Source organism: Empidonax traillii, unplaced genomic scaffold (genome assembly GCF_003031625.1).
Source record: "Empidonax traillii isolate 1590-97213 ecotype Southwest subspecies unplaced genomic scaffold, ASM303162v1 scaffold68:size1967880, whole genome shotgun sequence".
NCBI classification, from domain to species: domain Eukaryota; kingdom Metazoa; phylum Chordata; class Aves; order Passeriformes; family Tyrannidae; genus Empidonax; species Empidonax traillii.
Genome location: NW_020955261.1, coordinates 1,265,941 through 1,293,054, shown reverse-complemented (window position 1 = coordinate 1,293,054; position 27,114 = coordinate 1,265,941). Strand labels below are relative to the sequence as shown.

Sequence of the window (27,114 nt, the reverse complement as noted above, 5' to 3'; positions counted from 1 at the left end):
ACACTCTAAGTGGAAACAAAGTAAAGATCTCTATTGAAAAACTTTATCTCCACTTTCTCACATAAGCAATTCTGTTATTTTCAATTTTAGACTTGGTTTCTAAATCACAGCAGCATTCTCAAACAGAAAACTTAACATCAAAATACTGCTTTTGCCCTAATAAACCTCGGAGCCTGGATCCAAGGTTTATGGGTTTGATAAGACACAGGTTTGGGAAAAGTTTTTTTTTTCTCCTTATTTTAATATTTCTCAAATGTAGAAGAAACCAATAAAATAAAAACCTTTTAAAGATAAGATAAACTCAGTTTCCTGACAGAAGTCCTAAAGGCACAGACACACAGACAGACAACTGTGGCAGCTGATGCTTCTGCTAATGACTGCTTCCCCTCACTACTCCTCAGCACGCACTGACAGCTCAGGCATACTCCTATTATGAGGAGACTCTTTTCTGTGTGCTTGTCTGAATCTGCCAAAAGCAGCAGTGGGGATTTTCAGTGGGCCTGGGACCCTGCGCTGAAGTCAAACATTTAGAGAGTACGTGTCCTGTTTCTTCCTCCAGCTGTGCTGTGGGGCTGGCAGACATCAGCGGAGTCTGCATGGGACCAAGGGAGAACAGTAATACTGAGAACTTACTGCTGTGCTCAAACAAATGGTTTCCTTCATAATGCCCTTATCCACTTATCCTGCCAGTGCTCTTCCCCCAGTACTTTTTTTTGGAGTATTTTCATCATAGCAGTTACCCACAGGGACACACCCTCAGGACTCTCCTGTAAGCCGGCATGAATAAAGGGGAAAAAGCCACACCTGGTATCTCTTTCCTTCTTCAATACTGAGTATACAACAGATGTGTTGTCTTAAAAGACATGAGCGTGCCGTGCCACGCAACATGTGGCTGAAGCAGTATGAGCTTTGCAAGAGAAAATGAGCTTTTGCTTTCGAAAAGCTTCTGATACATTCCAAGACGTGCCCCCTTCCTTGTGAAAGGCTGGCAGATAGTCACAGAGATCTGAGGCTCACTCACGCTTCTCACATAGAAATTAAGCAGCAACAAGTAGCAGTGGGTTCAAATGGCTTGCTTATCTGACTGAATTTTCTGGAGAAACTGGGTCTCTGGAGAGTGAAGTCCAGTCAGGATCTTTAAGCCCATGTTCATGACAAAATGATAGAGTTATCTTTTATCTCTACACTTTGCAGTGTGGACCTAGGGACTCCAATTACACGGAGTCCTACTGCTGACATCTCTATCAAATCTGATCTGGTAGGGAATGCGACAGAGCACATAGAAATAAAAATTATGATGGTGGCAAAATGGTCTAAGTCCCTAAAAGAAAGTTGGATAGACACCTGTTGTCAAACACACAACCAAGAGAAGGTGCATCATGTGAAAAATCCCCAAATGCATCTTCAGCAGAAGAGCATTTAGTGCCTTCACCTTTTCTTTCGCTGAGAACACAAAATTAGGGACTAATCCTGCAAGTACCCTCAGCTGCCTTGGGCTTGAAGATATTGAAGACTAACTGAAAGTGGGGAGACACAGAATGCAATCTCCTGTGGCTTACAGACTCGGCAGATGAGGACAGGTATTCCCAAAGGCATTGTTGGTGATTCTTTTGCCTGTGGCCCTGAAAACTATGTAGATGAGGAACCTGTCAGCAACATGGTCATCTCCTAGTAAAAGACAGTAAGAGCAACTCTCTGAAGTGGTAAACATGCTACCACAGCATGATTCCTGGAGGTGGGTAATGACTTCTCTTAAATCAGCAAGCTCAATAGTTAGGGAAAGAAAAAAAAAAAAAAAAGAGGAACGTTTTGGTTTCTTTTAAAGAGATGTTCAATTTAACACTAATATATTTCTGAAACTCAAAAGCTTTTAGGGAAGCAAGGAATGAACAGACTTCACAAAAATGATGAGACAGCCTGTAACATAAGAAAAATAAATAGTGCACAACTGAAGAGAAGAAAAGCTTTGCCTTTTATGACCAGTTTTGAAGGAACTAAAAAGCAGCAACATACTCTGTCTCTTCTACCTCCATGTCTGTGCTGCAGAGCACAGGAGCAACTGAAGACAAATGAGGGTTTATATTCAGCAGTATCTCACTGTGCTGGCTCAAAACAGACAAGGTCAACAAACACCAAGAATCACTCAAAAAACAACAAATTCATCTGACTGCAATATTTCCTAACACAGTCTTGCCTAAGGTGTAGCCTGCAGACTAAGGGTATAATACAGAATAAATACAAAAAACTCTGCCAAGCTGCAACCCTTTTCTGAAATAAAACAGGAATTACTGTTTGTGTAGTAAAAGCTCTGACATATTTCCTCAAATTTTTTTCCTCTCAGAATATTCCCTTTGCTTCCTGCAATGTCTAACTTCTGACTTCCTGAGGCAGATGTCTCATCTTTGCACATGACAGTCGTCAATCAATTTTTTCTTCCATTAGCCTGTCTGCTCCCTTTTTGAACGTCTGTTACTGCAGCATGTTGCAGCACAGAATAACTACCCATGGTGTCTGGAGGAGCCATTTAAATTCACTTGTGACACCTGTTGGTTTCATTTGAAGTTTCCTGCTTCTTGTACCAGAAATGAGTGAACACAGAAACTCCTTATTTACCCTGTCCACATTACTTATGATTTTACAGACCTGCATCAAATCCCCTTGAGTCATCTTGTCTCTTCTGTGAACAGTCAGATAAAGATGTTCAGCACTTCATTCCAATTAAAAAGGAAGGAAAGAAGCCAAGTGTAAATAAAGTATGGGAATCCAACTGTGTTCGAACTGGGTGGCAGAAGAGAACAGGGTGTCTCTACACACAGGGAGATCAACAGTATATGTATCTAGTCTTCCTACCACATTCAGTAGCATATAGGTTCTCTAAATTAGGATCTTGCCCCATGACTGCCAAATTTGGATAACCTTACTCTGACACATTAAATAAAGAAGAATAGGACCTCAGTGGGCTGGAAAAATGGATTCATAGGAACATCATGAAGTTCAGCAAGTCAAATGTAAAACCCTGCATTCAAGCTAGAATAACCTCAGTGCAGGCTGGGCACAACCTGGTTAGAAAGTAGACTGGCAAAAAAGGTCTGGGACAAATTAAAGAGGAATCAACAACATGACCTCACAGCCAAACACATATGAGACTGTGTTCAAAAGAACATCCAGAGAATCAGTCTTTCCCCTCCATTCAGTACTTGTGAGATCATACCTGGAATTCTGTACTGGGTTTGGGCTTCCCAGGACAAGAAAGACATTGACACACTGGAACAAGTCCAGCAGATAGCTAGCAAAAACGCTGAAGGGGCTTGCAGCACATGCTACAGGAGGAGGGGCTGAGGGAGGGGAGATGGCTCAGCCTGGAGAAGAAAGATTGAGAGGAGATGTTATCACTGTCTTTAACTGCCTAACGGGGAGGGGTACAGAATAGAAGGCAACACCCTAGGTTGTTGCAGCAAGGAACAACTAAACATTAGAAAGCATTTTTCATCATGAGGCTAGTCAGACATTGGGAAAGGTTGCATAGAAGGCCTGGGAGATGTCTATCCTTAGAGATACTCAAAACTTGATTGGATACAGCCCTCATTAAATTGTCTCTACCAGGGCTGGGCAACACAACCTCCAGTGGCTCCTTTCAACCTACGTTCTTCTACAACTACCAAGTTGGTCCAAGATTGAAGTTAGACAAGAAAGCAACATGAAACTCAGTGGCCTTGCAGTAAAACTAGCAAGTTAAATAACTTTAAAATCTTCTACTCTTGTCCTCTAATCAAGCCTTTATCAAAATACTGTCATTAGCATCCACCTAAAATAAAGAAAGGTCAAGACATGGCAAATATTTCTTTCCACAAAGCTGCATTCATTTTTCCTCACTGCAAAAACATGTGCTTCTCCTCTTCCTCTTTTCTTCTGTTGTGACAGATGTTGTGCAAAGGGCTAAACTAAAAAAACCCAAGTTTTGCACCTGTTCTGAAGGCAGCAATATTTGTGGTTATCCTATCTCCTCCAGAAAAGTATACATTGTCTTATACCATGCAAAGGAGAGCTGTGTTCCTCCCTCTATTAAGCTAGACTTAGCAGTTTCATCCTTCCTGTGGCACATAACTTTCGAGGGAAGTTGTGGTTAGTGAACAGAAGGCACTCCAAGGGAACCTACTTTAAATATAGAGCTGCTGAAAACTGATTACTCTCAACTTACTAGCCTAAAAAGCAGCCAGATAGTGTTTTATCACTGCTACTGATATGAAGGGGCTAAGAAGAACTTGATGAAACCTTAATATCACAACCCCAAAGCATGGAAAGTTACAGCAATTCTGTGTAGTAACAGATCATTGTCGCCAGTTGGACAGGAAGAGATGAAGCTCCCCTACCAACCACATGAGTGAGGCACTTTTGACACTGAAGACTCCTGAAAAGTTATCAGACGATAAAGACAACTCTGGGACGATTCTTGTATTTCTTTGGTCTTTTAAAAAATAAATACAGCGTATTCACAATGCCAGCTGATCAAACAGCCCAAATACCCATCAGAACACTATTCCTTCATTCACTTAGATGGGGGCAAACCAACAATTTTAAATGTGCCAAGGGTAGCCCCTAAGATAATTAAATCTTTCGAAATTACTGATGTAATAGACATTGTAATAATTTCATTAAATGAAGGATATTTTCATTTGAACTCCTTTTAAGCCACAAGCTAGAGCAGAAGCTCTAAAACTAACATAATTCTGATACCACCACCGGCAACAGAACTAGTGACCACAAACACCAGACAACTGCAAAATGAGCGGCACACAACCTGGGTACAGGCAGGCCATCTCTGCCCCTCCTTGCTTTTCTCCTGCACCACTTCCACCATTCAGGTAGCACCCACATCCCATGACCTCGGCCATACCCAGGAGCACAGGGAAGTCACCCACAGCTAGACAAACACACAGAGGCCGAGCTCATGGCTGAGAGCAACCAGCTGAGGACCACTGCAGATAGAAAGCCTAGGGTCATGGAAATGCTTCCTCATGTCTGAACTGGTTACTGTCTCCATAAGAGATCTGCTTACATTTCCTCCACCACATGTGGAAGCTGAACTTGGAAAAACTAATTCCTCTGGCTACCTGCCTTCCTAATATTGTGTTTGCTGGTGCTTGGAAGCACTCACTGTACAGCTCAACACCTCTATTCAAGCAGACAAGTGCCACTGCCATCATAATCCCTTTGCAGTTCTGCAGTGCTTCTTGTGCTGCAGCTTGTAAACACCTACTGATTAAGTGATTAATGATCAGATTTGTAATTTTAAAATGTCCATTAAAAAGATTTTTGGAGCAGAGATCACTAAAGAGTATATAACTCTTTTAACATATTTTAACTACATATGTAAATTATTGGTTAATTTACATTCTCTGTCAAAATAGCTACAATTAGGAAGGCATAAAGATGGAGCTCGAATTCTGAAATTCTCAGAAATCTGATTCTAATGCTCTTTCACAATGTGCCACTTTCTAGTCCCAAACAAAAACAGGAAACCAGTTTGCCTCACTGGCCACAGACCCACTAATAGAAAAAGGTTTTGCTACTCTCTTTTTAAAGTGTTACTCAACTTTGTTGGCATCTCAAAAAAAGGTCTAAGCAAATAAGAACCACGATTTACATTCTATCTCATCTGATGATATAACACAACTGCTCACAGTAGGACTCTTCCATACACAGGACAGTGACAGCAGTGGGAGGGGATGTACCCACAAGACACACCAAAAATTGCAGAGCACCTCAGAACTATCAAGGAAATTTTACATGAGTTAAGCGACCTTCGCTTAGAACAGCAATACTTCTTTGGTCCATAAGAAAGCAGCAGCACCTTGAGCCACAATGTTTGCCCTTGCAGAAGTAACTTTATCACTGACGATTTACCCAGTGTAGGAGCCAGCGGTGGATGATTATTCTGTGAAGAATGAGTGACCCACATAAGAACTAACTGAGGTGTAGGCCTCTGCATCATTGACACTATGTAACCACTATTTCAACAAGATGCATCTAATCAACAATATAATTAATCAATACATAATTACCCAACATGTAGTCAATGCATACTTAAGAATATATATAATGTAATATCTGCTTCATATGAATTATTATACGCAACAGTTTTGGAACTGCAGCTTCATTAATTAAATAAGAGTACATATTGCTCAAGGGGGTCTTGACTATTAATGAACAGTTTTCTGCCTTTCAAGTGTTTGTGTCTTTCCCATTGGGATTCAGTCCTCTCCTTGGTGTAAAATACTGTTATTTTATTTATCACTTTTCTAACTGCAAACACAAGTAGGATAAAGGATGAGTTGTAATTCCTCCAAAAAGTATTTTTTCAAATTAAAAAGATAAAAGTGACTAAGTTACACTTAAGCAAATGAATTTTTATTATGAGTAGAATGAAAAAACTAATTATAAGGTTTTTTGGAGAATAAAAAAAGAATTAAAATGCAAGCAAATTACTAGTCATGAAGAACCTAACAGTGAGCTTTCCTAAAATCTGTGAGAGAGAATCAAGCAGTGCTCTGAGAAAAACTGCAATCAAGCAGTGGTAGTAAGAAAACAAGGAATTAAAATAAGAATTAAAAAAAAAAAAATCCCACCTTTTAGGGTGTCTAGGATGGTAACAAACACACAGAAATGAAACAACCAATTAACACTCCAGGAACTCAGGAAAAACACGGTTGAAGTTTTTAGTGATTTCTTGCTTCATACATAAAAGCTTAAACACCGGTGTCAAAAAACCCCACAAATATCTCAGAGGCTAAATAAATTTGTGCTTTATTTGTTCAAAACAAACTGGTGAAACAAAAGTATGCCTTAATTTGAAAACTTAGATTTTACTACTTGAGAACTCTTACCTATGCTTCCCAAAAAACACTTGCTGGCCTTGGTAACAACACCAAGCAAATGAAATACTGAGGGCAACATCACAATTTGCTCTCCCCATTTGACTTCAGTTTCAACTTGTTAATATTTTGTAACTGGAAAAGATTACCAACAAAGTAGTTAAATTTCTGTGCAAACTAATGCTTTTCACTCTTAATATCTACATCACTCGTATAGAAACTGTCTGTATGAAGAAACTGTTTCTGACTAAAATTTTTAATTATTTAAGTATATTACTGCAAACAAAAATAACATCTGCTTTTATCTTTTAAAGTTTTGTTGAAATAGAAAAGATACTAATCAATTTACCTTTCCTCTTTTTTTAGAAGTTCACAATGTTGGTACATTGTGCAACTCTTGGCGGCATCACTTCACCCCCCCAAGGCAACTCAACCCAAACTTCATTACCATTTCTGTTTCCTCACACAAAACAAGAAAAATGGGAATTGCCTTGTCATAGCATGTTTCTCTCTCATCTGCTACGTTGATTTTGAGAGACAAATACTAAATCACTCAGAGTGATGCAATGTCTCAAATTAATATGCCTATTGTGGAGTTTCTTCATAACAGCTACTGCTTCTAATAGCCCTTGTTTAAAATTATCCAGTGCAGAAATCCTATTACAGCTCATTTATCTTTAAAAAGGGTTAAGGCAGCTGGCATTATTTAGCCAAGTTGGAAGAGACGCATGTAATGTTTACCTCCATTAAGCTGCTTACAGAATACTGACTGCAGAGAATAATCCTGCTGCAAGGCAGACCAGTTTTCTCCACACAAATAAAAACACATTTCCAATTGGAATAATCACACTTAGTTCACAGATCTCTAACTGTGGTTGGTACTTTCCACTTTAAAACGCAACCAAACTGTAGGTGTGAAAGTGTTGACAGCTTGCAATTAACAAATGCCACTCAGTACTCTGAATTTGAAAGGCGCAGCTTGTCTCAGGGAAGCACTTTCAAAGATACCTACCATCTTGCTTCCAGACACACTCTACCACTGGGAACACTTGGTGACTTTTTCTCAAATTACCTCCCACTACTTTCATTCTCTAAATACGGTTACCCAACATGCATGCCTATCTGAGAGGTGCAATAGCAGACAGACTTCACATCTTAACTGAAAGGCAGAGGTAAGTATCCTAATTATTGTGAAAATGGAGCATTGCCACATTTCAGGAACACCCTCAAAATCCTCAGCAAATCCAGGCACCATTTAAGAAACACCTGATTATCCATTTGTTATTGCAGTCCCGTATCTTGAATGGTACAACTTTGTACAGGGCAGAGCTTTTGGCTGATAATGAATATTCTTACTAAGAGGTCTTGGTGTGATACACTGTGGAGAACCCCAGTTCAGAGGTTATGGTCTTTTGGCCCATGTGTTCCCTTCCTCTGCCAAGGGGCACTGACTCTAGCAACACATGCCTTAATCTCAGGTATCCAGAGCTGGGCTGAAGTAATCAGCTTCAGTGAATCTTGTGGTGCACAGCAATGGAAAGAGAATGTCTTGTTCTGCCTTCCAGCTATCACTTTCCTTGCTCTGGCGCTGGTATTCATCCACCCAGAAGTAAGCAAGTTTAGAAACTTAAGCCAGTGGGAAATGATTCCTGAAAAAAATATAATGTACACAATGTCTTGTTTTTTAACATTATTTTAATCTCCTGATAGCTACTGCCTGTAAGAAGTCAGATGACTTTGATTCCAAATAGTAGGTAGGAAGGAGAACAGGTTGGAGTCAAGAGCTTGCTCCACAAGCAGCAGCCTATGCTTCAACCAGCTCAGCCTTGCTATATAACTGCATCTTCAGAATGTGAACCAAAGCCACATTGCTTGTTTGTGCTGCCTCCTGTGCAAGAGAAGGAGGGGGAGAACAGAGGAGTGGAGAACGCAGCTGGGCAGACGTTTATGATTCGAACTAGCACAGCTCCTTCCATCAGCTGAATGCAAGTCAGAGTCCTGCTCAGTTCCGAGTACAGGTACCTCACAGCTCTCTTACACTAACCAAGTGTCACTTTGCATTTGCTAGGAGTATTTTTTGTCTACAATTATTTTGTCTCTTCTGCCCCTCATATTAAGATCTTTGTATTTCCCCCAAGAGTCTAAATATATTAGGTCTCATTTTCTGATCTTGTCTCCTTACTCTTTCACCTCTTTGCACAATCACTACTATATTGAGCAGAAATTACTTTAACTGAATAACTGGTACACATATTTGGCCAAAGATTTTTTGGGGGGGATGGGATAAATCATTCAGAGTCTGGAAGTGCATAACTTAAGCACTTAAGGGCAAAGACTTTTAGCTTAAGAATACCAGTAAGGTGGACTCTCAACTGTCTGCTCCCCTTGCTGGTTGAACACAGGGTGGAAGGAGTGATACACACCATTTTCCATTTGCTCATCTCACACTTCTGACACAAAGAAGGTGTTCAGAAGTAGATATGAAGATGGAGATATACATATAGATAACACGTCCCAATCTCCATTCATATGCAAGAAATCCTTCTTTTCCTTTGTATGAATATTTGCAAGAATATTCACTGCGATTGTTGCAAACACTTCTCTCTCTTGACCACAGCCCAAAAAAAACTTATGTGAAGAAGGAACGTAGTGCTCAGGGTAAGAGAGATTGGACTGCAAAACAGCTACTGTTTTAGGTCTGTAGCCAAAGCACCCCTTTCCTTAAGGTGTAAATACACCTCCAATTTTTATTTCTGGAGTGGAAACATTTGCTAACAATTCCACTCAACCTCTAGCTTCCTTGCCATCTCACAGTCTGCTGTTCACTATGACAGTCTGTGCAGAGACAGTTTTTGCACTGAAGAAGCACAAAACATTCCCAAACGACCGTTATAAATATATTTTAAAAAAGAGTGTTTAACATCCAGGGGGCACAGAAATGCCCCAGTTCTAGAAATAAAAGGGTTTAGATGAAACACTAGCAGATGAATTCTGAGGAGAATCTTCAAAACAATAGAGGAAAAGCACAGGATGTTCTACTGCTTCAGCCACACAGGCTTCAATCATTTTTCACTTGTGGCAGAGCACAGAGCTACCAAAACACTACCTTCATCAAAAGGTGAAAAGAGGTGGTGAATACAGGCTTGAAGAGGTGTAGTGTGAGGAAAGACTGCAACAAATGAACACCCCATTATGAAAAAGGATCATTAAGCAATGGCAAAACAAACAAACAAAACTACCTCTCATCAAGCCCTTGCTAAAACTCATGGTGACAAGTGACAGAAAAGCTCTCCGCAGAAAAGCAGACAGATACAGTGATTACTATCAAGCGTCCCTTTATGAAACTGATTTTATTTTCTTAAGTGTACAAAGTACACAAGTAAAAACATAAAAAACCTGAACAAAAGGTTTAAAACTGAGAAAGGTATTTTGTCTCATACCATAGAGAAAATCAGCTTGTTTAAGAACTGCAAGAGATTATGTGCTTCTTATTGACTGACTGTTTCCAACTGGTGTTTAGTGGATGTGCTTTACCAAGAGCCCAAAAGCTATTCCCGGGCCAGAAAGTAATTATAAAAAGCAAAAAAGCAGATGTGGGCTGACTGCGTTGTTAGCAGAGATAGTCCGGAACAAAAGCTGCCTCTCAAATGGAATGCTGTCATCACAACTAACTCATCTACATCCTGACCAATTTCTCTGTATTGTCAGAAAACTGGAAAAGGTGTCCTCATGTCTGACTGGCTCCAGAACAGAGGAAAACATTTTTAAAAATAGCTCTGAGAAACCATGTCAGAGTTCCTGCTCGTAACACACCCGACTTAAGCACTCAAAATACCACTAGGTAATTTGCCAACACATAAAGTACGTTTCACCAAATGACTGGCATCCCTAACCAAAGCAAGAGGGTTATGTGTCACCCTTCATGTCAGTGTAATACACCACGGTACTGTCAGCTTTGAGTAAGCTGAACCTTGATGGACAAAAGGACAACCTAGCCCACCTAGTCTGAAGCTGCTGTGTATCTGATACACAGACAGGGAAACTCAGGACACAAGGTCTCTGTCTCTCCAAAGATATGAGAGAAGGTTTCCTGGTTTAGTTAACAGAAGCCAACAAAAGCCTATAATCCTGTGGGCACGTGTCTTGTCACCACTCACTCAAACTGTGCCTATGTGCAAGGCGAGCAGTGGGCAAAGCATCATGTATGGCCGTGCTTCCAAGGGGCTCAGTGAAGTCCAGAGGGACATGGGGGTATACATCCCAGTCTGAGTAAAGCCTGGGCACGTATACCCTGGAAGCAAGCCTGGAAGCAATCAAACTCATGTTTCTATGAGGGACAGACAGCTGAGCCTTTTACAAACTTCATGAATCTAAAGAGAGCTCTCTAGAAGTCCTTAAAGATCTTGGCGCTTACTCTGGTCAGCTGCCATTTGTGAGGCACTCTACTGAATCAAGAAGAGTGGGCAACTTCATTTAAGATAAGCACCTACTTCAATAGGCCTTTCAGACACATATAACCTCAAAAGTGGAACTTTATACTGGGAATGGTCCAACATGTAATGGAGACTGGCTTTTAATTCTATATCTAATACATTTTCATTCTACAAACTTCTTGCCTTAGAGAAAAAACATTTCATAAGTAATGATCCAAGACCCTGGCATGTCACACACCTGAATTCAAAGAGTTATGATTTCATCCACTTGCTTTTCGACACAGTTAGTTTCATAGCCATTCTTACTTCATCTGAGAAATATTTTCAAAGTGTGCAGGTCCTACCTGAACTTATGGCTCCAATGACTTCACCTCTTTCCTGTTTCTGGAGTAAAGGAAGTGCAGAGAGGCACACAGGGTAGCATCAGCCTCCTAGAATCGTTTGCATGAACAAGTCTGACTACATGACAACTGCCTGTGCTGGGGAAGGAGAGGTGGGCAACAGAGATGAATGAGAGCTTTAGCCTTTCTACCAGCTTCTGACATAGGATTCTCCACTGCGCTGTGAGTTGCCACATTTCAGCACATAAACCCTGCTTCTATCCACCCTCCTGATCATACATGTGGTCCACATCACCCAATCCATACCTAAGCAACCCAAGAGCACACCTTGTGTGACAGCCTGAAGAGGGTCTTCACTCCCAGATGCCCACTGACATAAACACTGAATGATCTTAACAGTATCTGTACTTGGTGTAATGCTGGGGCAGAGCGGAGCCAGAGGATGGCAATCAATGTTGACCTACGTGGCAAAGCATGTAAGCTATTTTTGCCTCGTTTATTATGACCCATTTTCACAGTAGACACAATAAGTTGGAGCTAACTACCAGAACGTGACTCATGTATCCGCTATTCAAGATTTTGAGTGCAATTCTGTAGAACAGTTGAGTAACTGGCTACTCCTTAGTGCCTTTCTAAAGCGAATATTATTAGCAAATACTGCATTATTTCTTGCCTGAGCCATTTTTAAAACTATTTTTGAATTCCTCGTAAAAAAAATTAAATCTCTTCTAACTTACAATATTATAATGAGAATATTGTAAGAGACACCATAACATCTTCAAAGGCAAAAGATTAATAAAGAGAGTTTTTAATATTCATCTTATTCATATAGTTTGGCTTACTTCACAATGCTTTTAAATTAAAACGCTTCCCACAATTTTGTTTATTTTTGGTCAAGACACCATTCACACCTCTTTTGACTCATGGCTGTAGCTCAACTTTTCCAATGAGTAAGTATTCTAAGGCCCAAATTGCTGGCAGGAAATTGTTTAGCTTGTTCATGATAAAACAGAAAGAAAATAGAAAAGCTGTAGCAGAGAAGTGATTTCTTTGCAAAAAAATACTTCCCCATTAAGACCACCCAAGAATAACCCTTCTCACAGCTACAGACCAATGTATCTGAAGCAAAATGATGACTAAACAGAAGGATAGTATTCAGTAAACATAAAATAAAAGTATAGAGGAAATTTTAAAAGATCTTCTCATTTATACAGAAAGTCTTCAAAGTCATTTAACTCTGAAAAAAGAGAGATTCTAATTTCTTAATTCTTTAGTGAAGCAACTGTGTTAGTTTTTTTACTAATGTATGCAGTCTTCTCTCTCATTTGTTTTTTAAAGTCTCAGTCATACAACTGTGCCTCCTCAGAAAACCACCAAACTTACCAAATCAACTTCTGTCCACTACTTTGGTAAATCAAGAGGGGTTTCTTTAAAGCATCAGTCACTGCAAGACCTCCTTTGTGAAGTTACTTCATTACTCTTCTCCTCTGCCCGAAAAGAGCAATTATACACTCTCTATTTTGCAAAATGATGTGACAGGCACAGTATCTCCTCATACTAATAAAATCTCCAACTGCTATGAAGAACTATTTATTCATTTTTCTTTCTTCTTCCTCCAGCACAATCCAATAATTAGCTGCCCTACAAATATGAGAAGAGGGAAGAGATACATCATTGGAATGGAAGCATTGTGATGGAGAAGGATATTTTATCTCTTACATATCCCTTATGTGAAAGGATATCATCCTTGTGCTTGTAACAGCACAAATAGGAGACTACTGGTGCTTCTAGGATGCAATGCCTCCTTTAAGCTTGTTTCCCTTCAGATCAAGTAACATGGGGCACTGCAGTAAGTCAATTTGCAAACAATAGCTGAAATTATCATTTGTACCGAACTGTTTGGCACAGACATCTACAATTAGATGCAGGATTTCCTTTTAAATTCCAAAGGGACTTCCACATCCCTGTCTTTCTTTACTACAGTTGAACATGAGGAACAAACAAGGTGTTCCTAACTCCGGAAAGAGGAAGAGAAGAGGGGGAAAAAAACACAAGCTGCCAGTAAAGACAGAAAGAAAATTTGATCATGCCCACGTGGACTGAAAATAACTTTCAAGAGTCAACTATTAAGCTAAAAAGGAGGTCCCTATTTCCACAGAGGAAAGGAAGCATTGTTTATTCTCATGAAATAATAATAAAAATTTTAGAACAGTCCTTCTGAAAAATGAAATGCTGTGCAAAGAGATTTTTTAATATTGCACCTTATTTTGACAAAGACAGACAAATAGAACAACAAAATCAGGAGGTGGGTGGCTTAAAAAGCACAGGATGGCTTAATTTTTAATATTAGTTTTTATCCTTGTGCTGTATAATAAAGCCAAAAGAATGGTAAAAGTTGTCTCCAGACCTTGTCCTTTCACACCTAGGTGACTTCTCGTTCTTCACTTTTTCAGAGTAAATTCACACTTTACACTGTAAGGACGTCTTTGCTTACAACTCAATTCTCAGAATTGTATCTTACTGTTCAAATAGAAATGCAACAGGCAGACCCCTATGAAATGTAACTATTTGAGCAACAACAGAATTTGCAGTTCTATGACTACAAAAACAACCACAGCTTCCATGCCACGCAGTACCTCCCTTCCATGAGAGAGACAAAGTGGTTTTCATTCTTTATAATTAATTTTCGTGAAAACCTGGCTAAGTGGTGCAGGTGTATAAAGGAAGGAACCCGTTTCAACTGGTTTCTGCTGTTGGAAAGATGTGTTGCTATGCCAGCTAAAATCCATAGATGGCAGCGTTGATCCAGTAATTCATCCTCACCACTGCAGAGGTCAAAACACATTTCACAAACCTGTTTCTTATTGGAGCCTAAGCCCCATTTTCCAGTGTCAAAGATCTTAGCACCAGGCAGTATAAGCACTGGGCCAGGAACTGTCTGTCTGGCACTACAGAGAAGCCATATCCAGAATCACTACTAATGGATACTAGGCCAATCACTCACCCAGTAACTGTGACAGTTTAGGCCCCATCATCTTGGAAATAAACTGCATCATCTAGACAGTAATGAGCACTGTGAGCCACAGGTTGCTGGTATAGTTCTTATGGTTATGCCCATACGTCGTCAAATTTGAAAGACGGAATACAGAGATGTCCAATATCCTGCCACCTTTACTGCCCTTTCTTCCCCTACTGCTCCTGGTTCCAAACAAGCCTTGCACTCCCTCTCATTTCTGCTGTTAGGGTTAGGGCTATGAATTTGATGGCCCAGCTTATGACACAGCACAGGGCTCAGCTACAAGCCAATGAAGGCAATGTCCCAGATGTCCTAGGCCAAAAATAAAAATGCACTGACAGCAGTATGATTTGGCGGCAAAGGATGAAAATGGCAGAGAATATGGGATACACAAGTCCCACTTCAGTTTCACCGATCCATCCTATCTTAAAGCCATTTTTACCAACACAGTGTCTACATAAGGAGAACTGCTTACATTATTGAACTTCAAATCTATGCCCCAACTTACTCTCTTGGCTTCTTGTCATGATAAAGTTTAGGATTTTTAGCTCCTTCCCTTTAAAGTGCATGTGTGACATATATATATAATTCTTGTAGTTGAACAGTTGGTTGGAAAATACATAGTCCTCTTACTGGATCCAGCTCAGTATCTGAAAAGATAGTGATTTCTCTGAAACCACTTGCTTGCAGCTAGCTCTGGTGTCCACCTCAGCCAGCTCACAGCACCAGCTGGCCTTGTCCTGTAGTTCCAGTGCACTGAGCATACTTGTTGCAATGATCTCTGAGTTAGCAGTAGTATAGCTAAAGGTTTCTGTATAGACCAGGCCCAAAGGATTGGAATGTGCTAGCCATGCAAGATTAAGAAAAAACAATTATCAAAAGAGGAACTGAAGCATAAAGAACATAGTTTTCTAATCCACTGATAACCTGCACCTGGGTTGTGGGAGTTAGTTAAATGAGTTAGGCAACTGAGGATGATTTATGATGACCTAGCTGGGAGCTAATTATTTGGATGAAATATTAAGTTTCAGTATGTACTTTGATGTAGTAACTTAGCAAATGTCTTCGTTTGTCTGAGTGTATAAAAGATGTACTCAAAATGAAGATTTTGGAATTCTGGCTTTGGGACTTGAGCCCCCAGGTCCCTGGGCCCAAATAAAGCACCGGCATAAACTGACTCTCTGTTGGTTTGTGCTTCTTTACTGCGTCGGGCAACATACTCACACTCAGCTTCTTTCATTTTCTGCCACGGACAGTGCTGAGCTTATACACCAAGCAGGTTGGCCCAGCAGAGATCCTAATTAACCAGATTCACTGCTACACAGCAGGAATTGAGCTGCTTTGTCCCAGTCTGGATTATGCCAGTCCCTTTACCATCTTGAATGCTCCCTCTTCATGTCAGCTCAACTGCATCACAGCACACCAGGCTTCAGAACCCCAACACTCACTGCTTGTTAATCTGTGCCAGAGACAGGTGGCGCAGGCAGAACAACATTAGAAGACGCTCACTTGAGCAACGCAAGCCACCTGCCAGGGCTGGGCACCATGCACAGGAATGCAATACACAAGCAAGGCACCCTTGAATTCAAAGGGCAGCACTTATTTAAATACTTGCACAACTCACTCTCACTTCAGGTACTTTTGATTAAACACTTCACTGGTATGCTAAAGTCTATGTAGCAATCTTTAATTGTTTCACTTCTGATTATGTATACTCAGGATAGTAACTTAAAGAAGTTGTCCAAACTCCTGAACTTTGCAGGAGTCAAAACAACTTTCCCTATTTTATCAAAGGAATCTGAGTATATGCAAATAAAGACATTTAAGCTCCAAATAAAGACATTTCTCTTGAAACAGTAACTTTATTCCTGGGAGGCATATCAAGTTTTAGAACAATACTCCTATGCACCTGAGACTTTTAAGAAGCAGTTTAATAGTAAAAACATCACATAACACATACTTAGTTAGGAAAGAGTGTTGAAAAAGCTCTCCTAGACACCTCCAAACTGGAAAAACTAACTCACTGCAGAGTTCCTGACAATGCACATTTAATTAAAAAAAAAAAAAAAAAGGGGAGTATTCAGGCAGGTTTTAAAAATCTATGAAATATCTGTCATGAGAAATATGTCAAAGGCAGTGTGGGTTCATCGGCAAGCATGGAGCCGTGCTGGTATTTGTCATGAGCTAGCATTAGACTACAGATATTCTGAGATTGATGCTGTGCAACAAACCACTGTCTCTAGACCACTACTCCGCTGTCAGATGTCTTAGAGATGCAATTTTCATTTAAATTAATTTTTTAAGTATTGCTTCTTTCAAAGGCTGACACTGATGAACAAATCAACTACAGGCCAGGTGCACTGTATATTTTTAGGGTATTTAGTGACACAGTGTGTGCCCTGGCTGTACAAGAGAAGAAGGAAGAGAAATAAAAAACCAAAACCAAACCAACCCAGGCGAAACATGGAATGTCAATTTCATTATTGCTTTCTTTCCAAACAGAAAAAACCAGGAGCTCCTTCCTCAAAGCATACCAAATTCTAGCAAAACAGAGAAGGGAAAGCAAAATGTGACAGTAAATAGGACATGTCAGGTACAGCTAAGTAGGCTGCAGTTCTCTTAAGCTGCTCCATTTCCCATTCCTTCAGCTCTGCTGTAGACAACATTTATACTCACTCGCAGCTTGAGGAGTGGGAGAGGAGGGACAGCTATGCCACGGCGCAGCCTCTGAGTAACGTGCACGTGGCAAGACTGAAAACAACTGCAGCAAGTTTATGCATTTAGTGCCATGACAACTTTTGAACAGTAGTTTATCCTTAAACCTTCGTTATGGTACAACACAATACGGGAATAAAAAAATGAAGCAATTTTCACCAAGGTTGAGAACAGTAACCCAAAACTGCATGTGAACTCACCCAAAACAGCAAGCTGCTAAGTTAATAAACCGACATGGGAGAGTTGCTTTCCTGCACCACTGGAGCACTGGACCGTGCACAAGCTTCAGTTCTTTCTTTTCAATAGATTCAAAAGGTGGAAAGTTTGAAAGGAGGATATGTCCTCAAGCTTGCTCCTTACCAAACTGAAGCACAGGGTGATCCTTCTGTCCCTCTGCATGCAGAACTTATCTGCATCAGCAGGACAAAGCTTACAGTACACGGTAAGTGGACAGGCAAAACATACTTTTCTGACAAAACCACTAAAGAGCAAGCAGTATGTTAATCCTGCAAAAGCAACAGTATGAAGACAATCCCTTCAGGGCTGAACTTTTGACATCGTTGCAAGTGATCAAGCTCATTTCTTCTAAGGCTTACTGCCAGTTAGTGAAGGCACTGTAATAGACCGCATATGCACTCTGCTTTATCCTCAGACATGAAGTATATTGGCTTAGCTTTTAACTACTCAAAATCGAATTTAACACAACATAATTCTACTAAAATTACCTTGTTTACTCCTCGAACTTCAGAACAGCAAAAAAGACCCTGGAGGGAACTAGGCATTTACTTCAGTAAAAGCTGGAGCGGAGGAAGTACTTGCCCATCTGAGGGAAACCAATGCAAGGCACTCATTTCTAGCTGATAAAACAGCACAGAAGAAAACAAAAATAGAGCCAGGTGCTTCCTACAACAGAAACCAAAGCGACAGGGGAATGCAGCACAACAGAGCAACCCACTGCCTCTCGCAAACCACAGGTTGACTTGGGTGTTCACCTCCTAATGCTTAACACGCTGCAGCTGCAGCCAGCCTGAGCCCCTAGACAAGGAGGAGCAGACGCTTGGTGGTAGTGCAAACACCTCTTTTCAGCAGACTGCAGCCAGAGAAAGCTGCTCCTCCACACCTGCGGGAAGGCCTGCCAGCATACCAGCAGTAGAGTGGTTTGGCTTCCTCCTTGCCACCAGGAAGGTGGTGAAAAGCCTGACTGAAGGCAAAACACAGACTGACATGTCCATGCTGTGGCCAACCAGATGGATGGCTAACCTGCCAGCAAATTCAAGTGGGCTGCTGTTGCCTGCCTGTGTAAACTGTGGGGCTTGACTCCAGCTGCCCTCACAAGGCATGAACTCCCCTGCAGGGTCAAGACATCAGCCACCCTCTAGACAAAATGAGACACAGCTATAAAAGGTCACACTTCTGACCTGCCCCCAAGAAGACAGCAAGCCAAGAGGCAGTTCACAGCATACAGCTTTTCTGATCCCAGCCTCAACATCTGCCTGCTTTCCATTCAAACCCAGAACCACTTTTGTAATTCCTTTTTAGGTAAGGGGGGCACGGGCTGTCCACTTGCTTTTTTTGGTACATTCACAGTGCAGTTCAGGTTGGAAGGGACCTCCGGACTCCTGCATTTTTCCCCAAAATAAAGTGTTCTTTCCTAGGAGAGTTCAAAAGTCCAGTTATTCTCTTCCAGGAGCCCCATATGCTTTTGTTTAAACCTTTTAAAAATACATAAGGCACAGAATTTCACTGAGCTTTCACTAAACAGTTGAAAACAGTGCTTCATCCTGCTGAAGCATGCTCTGGAGTTGTTTTGCTAATGATAAAGCCACTGAAGAGTTTTCAACACTGGTTAGTCCCTTTAAGATACTCCTTAATCCTAAAATATTAAGCACTTTTAAATAGATTTATTTTTCTATATGATGGTCTCAGTAGGATTTGCAGCTTGTTGCATTCAAGAGGCCTTTGGAACAATCACAAAAAATTAAGTTTGGTATTCGGAATGATCACAAAAAATTAAGCTTGGTATTAGTTCACCTAAACTGTAAAACCCCAAATATTTAAAGGTATTATTAATCTACACACTGAAAATTATCCAGATCCCTCCCTGCAATTATTTTAACCATCACACTGACCTATGCAAATACCTACACGGTACCACAAACCCATTCCACTGAGACAAATTACACATCTCCAGCAAAGGGGATTTTTCACAGTAGTTATCCTTAGTACTACACGAGGATCACTGACCTACGTTATTTTACAGTAAGTGAAGAAAGACATTCCCACAAACAAACCTCATTCTGGCTCCATCTGAACTGCAGGACTTGGTTGCTTCTGGCACCGAGGGCACATGTTGGCACATTCCTGCTGGCATGTCAGGTGAAGACTGAAACATTGCTGTTCCCTTTCTCAACACACAGCCCTTTGGCTACATTTAGGGGTGGGGGGGGGCAGGGTATGTGCATGCACAGAGATGCCAAGAGGTACCAAACTCCCTGTATTGTGCTTCAACATCCCAAAACACTGCCGGTCAGAGACTTGTGTCTAGCAAGCACTCTACAGAGAATTCAGAATGATCTCCTTCTCTGAGTGGCTCTTTCAAAGGTTGGATTGTTTTCCAAGTTGATGAAGAGAAAATGTAAGAAATTAGTCTTCCTTACCTATTAGCTTTGGTGAATACTACCACCCCACCAAGGATGTCTGTTACAGTGACACAGCTGAGAAATTTTACTCCATTTTAACACAGGCTTAAACCTCTCTTCATACAGTATTTATCTGCAAAGCTCTTGAATAGGCATGTTACTATTTTAGACAGCAAATAAAATATAGAAACACTGCTGTTGCATTAGTAAAACATTTTAAGTATTGGCATAAACAAAGTCGTGTATTCAAGTGAATCCAACTTCTTATTTCAAATCGAGTGAGTTTCTGTCACTTTCAGATTGACTATTATCCAAGGCAATATAAATAATACGGGGATTTCCACAAAAGAAACCAAACAACTATGCTCTACTGAAAATACATTTACATTGTGCTTATTAGAAACTTGTGCATAATCAAGATGCGTATTCTTGCAGATAACTTCTCACAGAAACCTTAACCTAAAGCATGCTTTCGTTATTCCACAAACATTTAAAAGTGTGTTTGGAAAAAAATACACAGCACGACAGCCCAGTCTGACCACACTGGAAATATGACAGAAGTTTGACTGTTGAAAGGTACTAGAAATATCAGCTCACATACCCCACACTTACGTGAAATAGTAACTTTTAAGTATGACCAATACAAGAGCTCAGAACTAGTGAGATTACGTCAGTGTTTCCTGCCTGTGAAGATGAGCTATTTTAGCTAAGTGAAGCTGAGCAAAGAAGAGGAAGTCTGAACCTTCTACAGATTTGGGGCCATGAGAGGAGCATCTCTGAAGAAACTTTGTAGTGCACAAAGGGTGAGTAACAATCCCATACTCTGTGGTAACAAAGTAACTTGGATGTTTATGCATGTTGCTAAGATAGACTTCTTTGTTCAGAAGCTGAACGTAGGCATTAATTCTGGAACTAATGAAAAGATATTTAATTCTTCAAAGCACTTCCAAATATCAGCAGCATTTTATAAATAACATTTAAAGTAAAATGACTGCACTTGTAAAAGCATAGTACCATAAATACTGTTGTTTAGGATTTTACCAAAAAAATTTAAAATATGCACTAAATGAAAGAATTGGTAAGTACACTTCTCACTAAAAGAAAAATGTTTGTTTTCATTAAACTAAAACCAGAAGAAGATCTTGTTGCTTGGTCTTTCTGTGCTTCACTAAAAGCAATGTTCTCCTTGGGGAAATGTGAGCATATAGAAGGGACAGACAAAGAAAAAAAGGGGGATTGGAAAGAGATACATGCACTGTTACCTAACTTGTAGTAAGAATCCGGAGGAAAAGACTTAGTTCTGGTTTTGTTCTGGAAGTCTTTATTTTCGTACACAGCACGGCCTTCACAATTCACATTAGACATTCAAAAAGTCAGCTATCATTAAAAAAATAAGACTGATCCAGAGAAACATCAGAGCAATCATTCACAATTAATACAGACAGACTTCCAGAAACCAGTGACTCCAGGGGCTCTTCAGTAAGCACTTTAATCAATACCCCTAAGTGTTCCCATTATGAAAAATGACAACTAAAGCAAAGCCATCCACTCACAGGCACCCAAAGATCTACTTGGGCTGACCTGGGAGATATCAACCCAAACTCCGTGCAGACAAGGACTGAAGAAAAAGCAGAATATCTCTGTTCATGTATAAATGCAGATGAGTAACTACATACTTTAAAAAAATTTCAGTATTTCTTACCTACATAAATATTTTTTACAGTGTTAAAAATTAAATTTAGGAGAAATGCCTGACTATAACACTGACATGCATTTAAACCCACAAAGTTCGAAAACGGTGTCTTCAACAACTAAACAAAAAGCCCCCCCAAACAGACCCCTTTTGTTACAGTAGATCCATTCTTTGATATATCTCAAAACTGTCAAAAACTTGAAATAACCAGCAAAAAAAAAACATGGAACCCCAGGTTTTCCTGATAAAAGCTCACACCAGGTTCAGCTTCGCCTCTTCCCATCAACATCAGCCTGCTCATTATTTTAGAAACATGATCTGACCAGAAACAATTACAATCACTGCAAGTCTAAATGAGAGAAGAACAAAACCAAAGACAAAATCCATGCTGTTTATTAATATTCGAGTGAATTCTTCTATCTATCCTAAACATCACAACTCAATTCACCTGCTAAATCAGCCAGGATCTTGAGCTAGGCAGCCATGCACCATGTGATACACAATCACTAGCAAGATAGAAAAAAAAAAAAAAAAACAGAACAAAAGAGAAAAAAGCAAACCACTTGCAATTCTGGGGAGGGGCAGGGAGGTGTGCGTTAAGCAACATTTGGACAATTTTATGCAACAGTAATGAAAGCGGGACAGTGTGGCAGATAATACTGCAACTGTGCTACAAATTTTTTCTTTCAAGCATATCCCATCTAACTTGCAATAAGGTCTGCTATCATTCTTCAGTTCTTTTATTTCTCTTAATTTTTGAGTTCTTCACACAATGAGGAGTCTTAGAGGCACTCATATAGATGCCCTCCAAACCTCATTTTTGGTACTACATGCACAGCTTTTCCCACACAAAACATAAATTCTCTTATATGTTCTAGTGACCTCATCCAACAGAAAACACATCTTTTTTGCTTTGTACAGCTAAAAAAACACTTTTGAAGTTTGGGGTTAAATATTTCTATGCATAATGCTTTTATTTATCTGTAAACTGGAGAATTATAAGAAAATCAGAAGCTCAAACTTCATATTTCAAGGCAGAAACTAACCTAAATAAAGTTTTAATAGGTCATATTTAAGTTAGTAACTGCATACATACTCTTCTCAAAAGCAGCTGACATTTGCCAGTGTCAAACCAGATTTGATTAAACCACATTAATAAACACTGGTTCAATCCTCTATGGATTTCTGTAACACTAAGAAAAGTATTTGGTAACATCACAGAGAAAGCATAAACCAGAAGAGCAGCAACAATAAACCTTTCTTTAATGCATTCTTCACTTCTGGAGATAAAATACACAGGAACTATGCACAAATCTGCTATAGAAAACAGTCCTGGTTCCTAGCCAATACTGCAGAACTTCCTTGACTGTCACAAGTAGGAAGATCAGATAAACAACTAACTCTTTCCTCCTCCTCCTCTCCACAAAGCTGCCACAGGGCTGCTTTAAAGGCCAAGCAAGATGAACCCTCCCACACAAAGTCACGAAACTGTGACCACAGCAAGGGCCAGGAAAGTGCAGGGGGTGCAGATTAACCAAAGCACCCATGCAAATTCCAGGTAAGGTCTGCCATCCTCAAGTGGCTCCAGAGCAAATCAGGGGATAATCTCCTTCAGCTCTCATCACCAGAGCCTGCACAATGACTTTTCACACACCCAACTCCTATGACCAAGAAGCTGAGAGAAGCAACACAACTGTGGTCTGGGGCACCTGGCTATCAGCCATCAGCTTTTGCACCCAACACATACTGCTCACATATGGCCTAGTCCAAGACTGCAGTGCTTCCCATCTTTTCACTTTTTTAAATGGGAAGTCTATTAATTTATTCATCTTCTTCATATGTTAGGTGGGTGGTTCTGATGCCCTGTGATTAAATACTGTATTAGAAGCTATGTAGCTACTAAGACAGCTTTTTAGTGTCTTTTATGAAAAACAGCAAGCACCTGTTCTTTTGGGAGCTAAGTAGTCCCTAAGCAGATAAAAGGCAAAGTCGATACTTCATTTTGCATATCCAAATGTCACTACATGCCATGCTTGCTTATTTCTTTTCATAACTAGTTTTAGTCAAAAATGTTTCAACAGGGACAACTTAAAGAAATATTTTCTTTAGAAAATAGCTATCATAGCTCAAATACAACTGCTTCAATCTGATTATCTACTGAAGCACATTCAAAGTGTCCATCTTGACTTTTTGATTCCTTAAATAAGAAATCTCTTAAGTAATTAAAATATTTGATTAAAACATGCTTATAAATACTATTTCTCACAAGTCTGATGGTACAGGTACTTCCGTCAGAGCACAATAATGTATTTGCAGTCAGAAAACGCAACAAAGCTAACATGTTTTCACAGCTAAAAAATACAGTCTCATCACTAACCACCACTCTAAAACAACCTTCCTATTTGTTTTTAAAGATAGATTTTATTTGACTGCGAATAACTTCCCACATTTCATCTACTTCTAGGGTATTTATGGAGTGCAACAACTATTCCTAAGTTCAATTAAACTATGATGCCTGAAAATCACCACCCTGAAGAATACAGGATTGCATCACTGGTCTTCTACAGTTTTGTATTCACAGTGGGATTGTTGGTGAATGCCACTGCACTATGGGTTTTCAGCTGCACTACCAAGAAGAGAACAACCATAACTGTATATATGATGAATGTGGCATTACTTGACATAATTTTTATATTTTCCTTGCCTTTTCGGATAATCTACCATGGGAAAGAAATGTGGCCTTTTGGAGATACATTCTGTCGGATTATTGGTGCTTTCACTGTATTTTACCCAGCCATTGCTCTGTGGTTGCTCGCTTTTATAAGCGTAGACAGATTTATGGCTATTGTCCAGCCCAAACATGTTAAAGAACTAAAAAATACAAAAAAAGCTGTGCTGGCTTGCATTGGAATCTGGGTAATGACCCTTGCAACGACATCCCCATTGCTGTTTCTGCGATCTGATCCAGACAAAGCCTCGAATTTTACCACCTGCTTGAAAATGCTTGATATCGTCCACTTAAAGGAAGTAAATACATTGAACTTTTCTCGCTTGATTTTTTTCTTTTTGATCCCCTTGTTTATCATGATGGGGTGTTACCTAATCATTATTTACAATTTTATCCACGGCAAGACTTCCAAACTGAAGCCTAAGGCCAAGGAGAGATCCATAAGAATCATAGTTACTCTGATTGCTCAGGTACTCATCTGTTTTGTGCCCTTCCACATTTGCTTCACCTTCCTGATGTTGCAAGATGAAAATACAACTTACAATCCTTGGGCAGCCTTTACCACCTTTCTCATGAATCTCAGTACGTGCTTGGATGTTATCCTGTACTATATTGTTTCTAAACAATTCCAGGCAAGGGTCATCAGTGTGATCCTTTATCGCAATTACCTTCGAAGTGTGCGCAGGAAAAGTTTGCGAACTGGAAGTGTAAGATCACTCAGTAATATGAACAGTGAAATGATATAAAAAGAGAACAAATGTCAGGAGACTTTTACAATGTAAATGAGTGATTCTTTTCCTGAATTCTTGCATTTTGACTACACATAAGAATGTTCTAGGCCAGAAGTAACAGATATATTTGTTGCATTGTAAAAATAAGAGCAGCAGAATAATAATTGCACCTCTCTGTATTCGCTCAGCATCTTTAGTTTCACCTGAAATGAACTAAAACCTAGTCAGCATTAAACTTTCCAATGCTTCTGTCATCTCAAAAGACTGTGAACATTGTCAGACATGAAAAAGTGATGATTAGTACAATAAAGCAGACAACACTGAAGAATTATGACGCAATGTATATATTAATTTTTTATATTTGCAAAATGAAATGCTCCTAAAACTACTGCATATCCTACACTTCTAAAATTAACTTCATTCTCTCGAGATCAATATCACCATTAAGGAGAAAGCATATTCATTTAATTAAAAACTTCTTTGATGCAGATTTCTTGTAACTGACTACATTCTGCAATCACAAAAATACCATCAAAGGGTATAAGAGTCAAACTGTTCATTAACTCCTTGTGCACATTTGATGTGCACATTTATTACACGCTATTTTGCACAAAGTATCTTTTTACACATATGAACATAGGAATTTGTCCAGCCACACTAGCAGCCTATGTCCTAGCAACAAAGTAACAAACATGATGAAAAACTGCAATAACTACTCAAGCTTTCAACTCCTTTTGACTACTCACATACTACAAAAAATGTATCTTTAAAATGTCAAACACATGCTTTTTCTTCCTCATCCAACCAGCCTTTAGCTACTTTCAACAGACACTCTGGAAAAGTAGAAATAAAAAAAGTCTAATGTGGTGTTTAATATTAAAAATCTCACTCCAAGAGCTTTTATTATTACCTCAGAGTGTGCAAAAATGGAAACTCAAGTCTGTATGAGGCTGATCTCACTTGCCAGAAACTTAACCACAAAGCGTTGCGAGCTCTGTGGTTCTACTGAAACATGCACATCTTTTATTAAGTGCAGAAATACCAAATGTAGGTTATGTGAAACTGAACCACTAAACACCTTAGAGCTGTTAAGAACTTCAGCTGCAAGCACTAAATAAAGTAACATGTTCTGGCACTCAATTTTTGAAACACACACAAAATACCAGTATATGCATTTAAAACTGAGCATCGAAGACATGACTTACAGTTCTGTTGCCTTTATGATTTACGAAAAAAATCAGCACCAACCCGATTTCAGTTTTCAGATTTATGACTTGAAATAAACCAAACAATTCAGACTGAGCAAACACAGCAATAATTTGTGCACTGCAAGCTGTGTTTCAATCATGCTGCCTGGGGAAATGGGACTAACAAAATAGAAACTAATCATTATATGGATAAATTATAAACTAACCACAGATCATAACTAAGAAATAAATGTTTGAAATCATAACAGTTCTGCCAGGAACCCTTACACTTTAGTTCAAAAGCAGAATAAATATAATTTGAAATGTTACATGAAGAAAGTTTTTTTAAATAAAATCTTCAGAAAACAATCCCTTGAAAATACATCTAAACCAAACAATCCATTAGAAGCTACTTACAAACCAGAAGGCAAGCTGTTGATGGTGATGCCAAATATATACTGAGTAATTTCTACAAGCAGAAGATCAAACAAAGCTGAGAGCATCCAAGTACCCAGTAAAAAAGACTGGAAAGAAAAAGGTTAATTTGAATCAATTCAACAGATTAAAAATAAGGTTTAATGTATCTCTAAATAAAAGAAAAAATAAGAAAACTACTATAGTAGTTCAACTGAGAAAAATACAATCTTTAACACAACAATAATTCCAAATATACTTGTCTAGATACTGAAGAATGAAGAGCTAGATTTGTTTCCAAAATTAAATTTGACAGGTCTGGTAACTTTCAACTGATAAACCTGC

General features: G+C 39.5%; 2 protein-coding genes across 2 annotated transcripts in view; one reads left to right on the top strand and one right to left on the bottom strand.

Moving 5' to 3' along the window:
- UBAC2 (UBA domain containing 2) overlaps window positions 1-27,114 on the bottom strand; it is a 93,105-nt gene that overhangs the window by 48,033 nt on the left and 17,958 nt on the right. Inside the window, exon 4 of the mRNA XM_027880360.1 lies at window positions 26,773-26,879. Within this exon, the coding sequence (XP_027736161.1) occupies window positions 26,773-26,879 (107 nt within the window). The remainder of the gene's footprint in view (window positions 1-26,772; window positions 26,880-27,114) is intronic.
- On the top strand, window positions 20,747-25,486 carry GPR18 (G protein-coupled receptor 18). The gene is made up of 2 exons (XM_027880361.1): window positions 20,747-20,819; window positions 24,174-25,486. Exon 2 carries the CDS (start codon window positions 24,218-24,220, stop codon window positions 25,181-25,183), a length of 966 nt encoding a protein of 321 aa, XP_027736162.1. The 5' UTR covers window positions 20,747-20,819; window positions 24,174-24,217; the 3' UTR covers window positions 25,184-25,486.

Coding starts and splice junctions, on each gene's coding strand:
- GPR18 (XM_027880361.1), top strand. CDS start 24,218: ATGATGCCTGAAAATCACCACCCTGAAGAATACAGGATTGCATCACTG.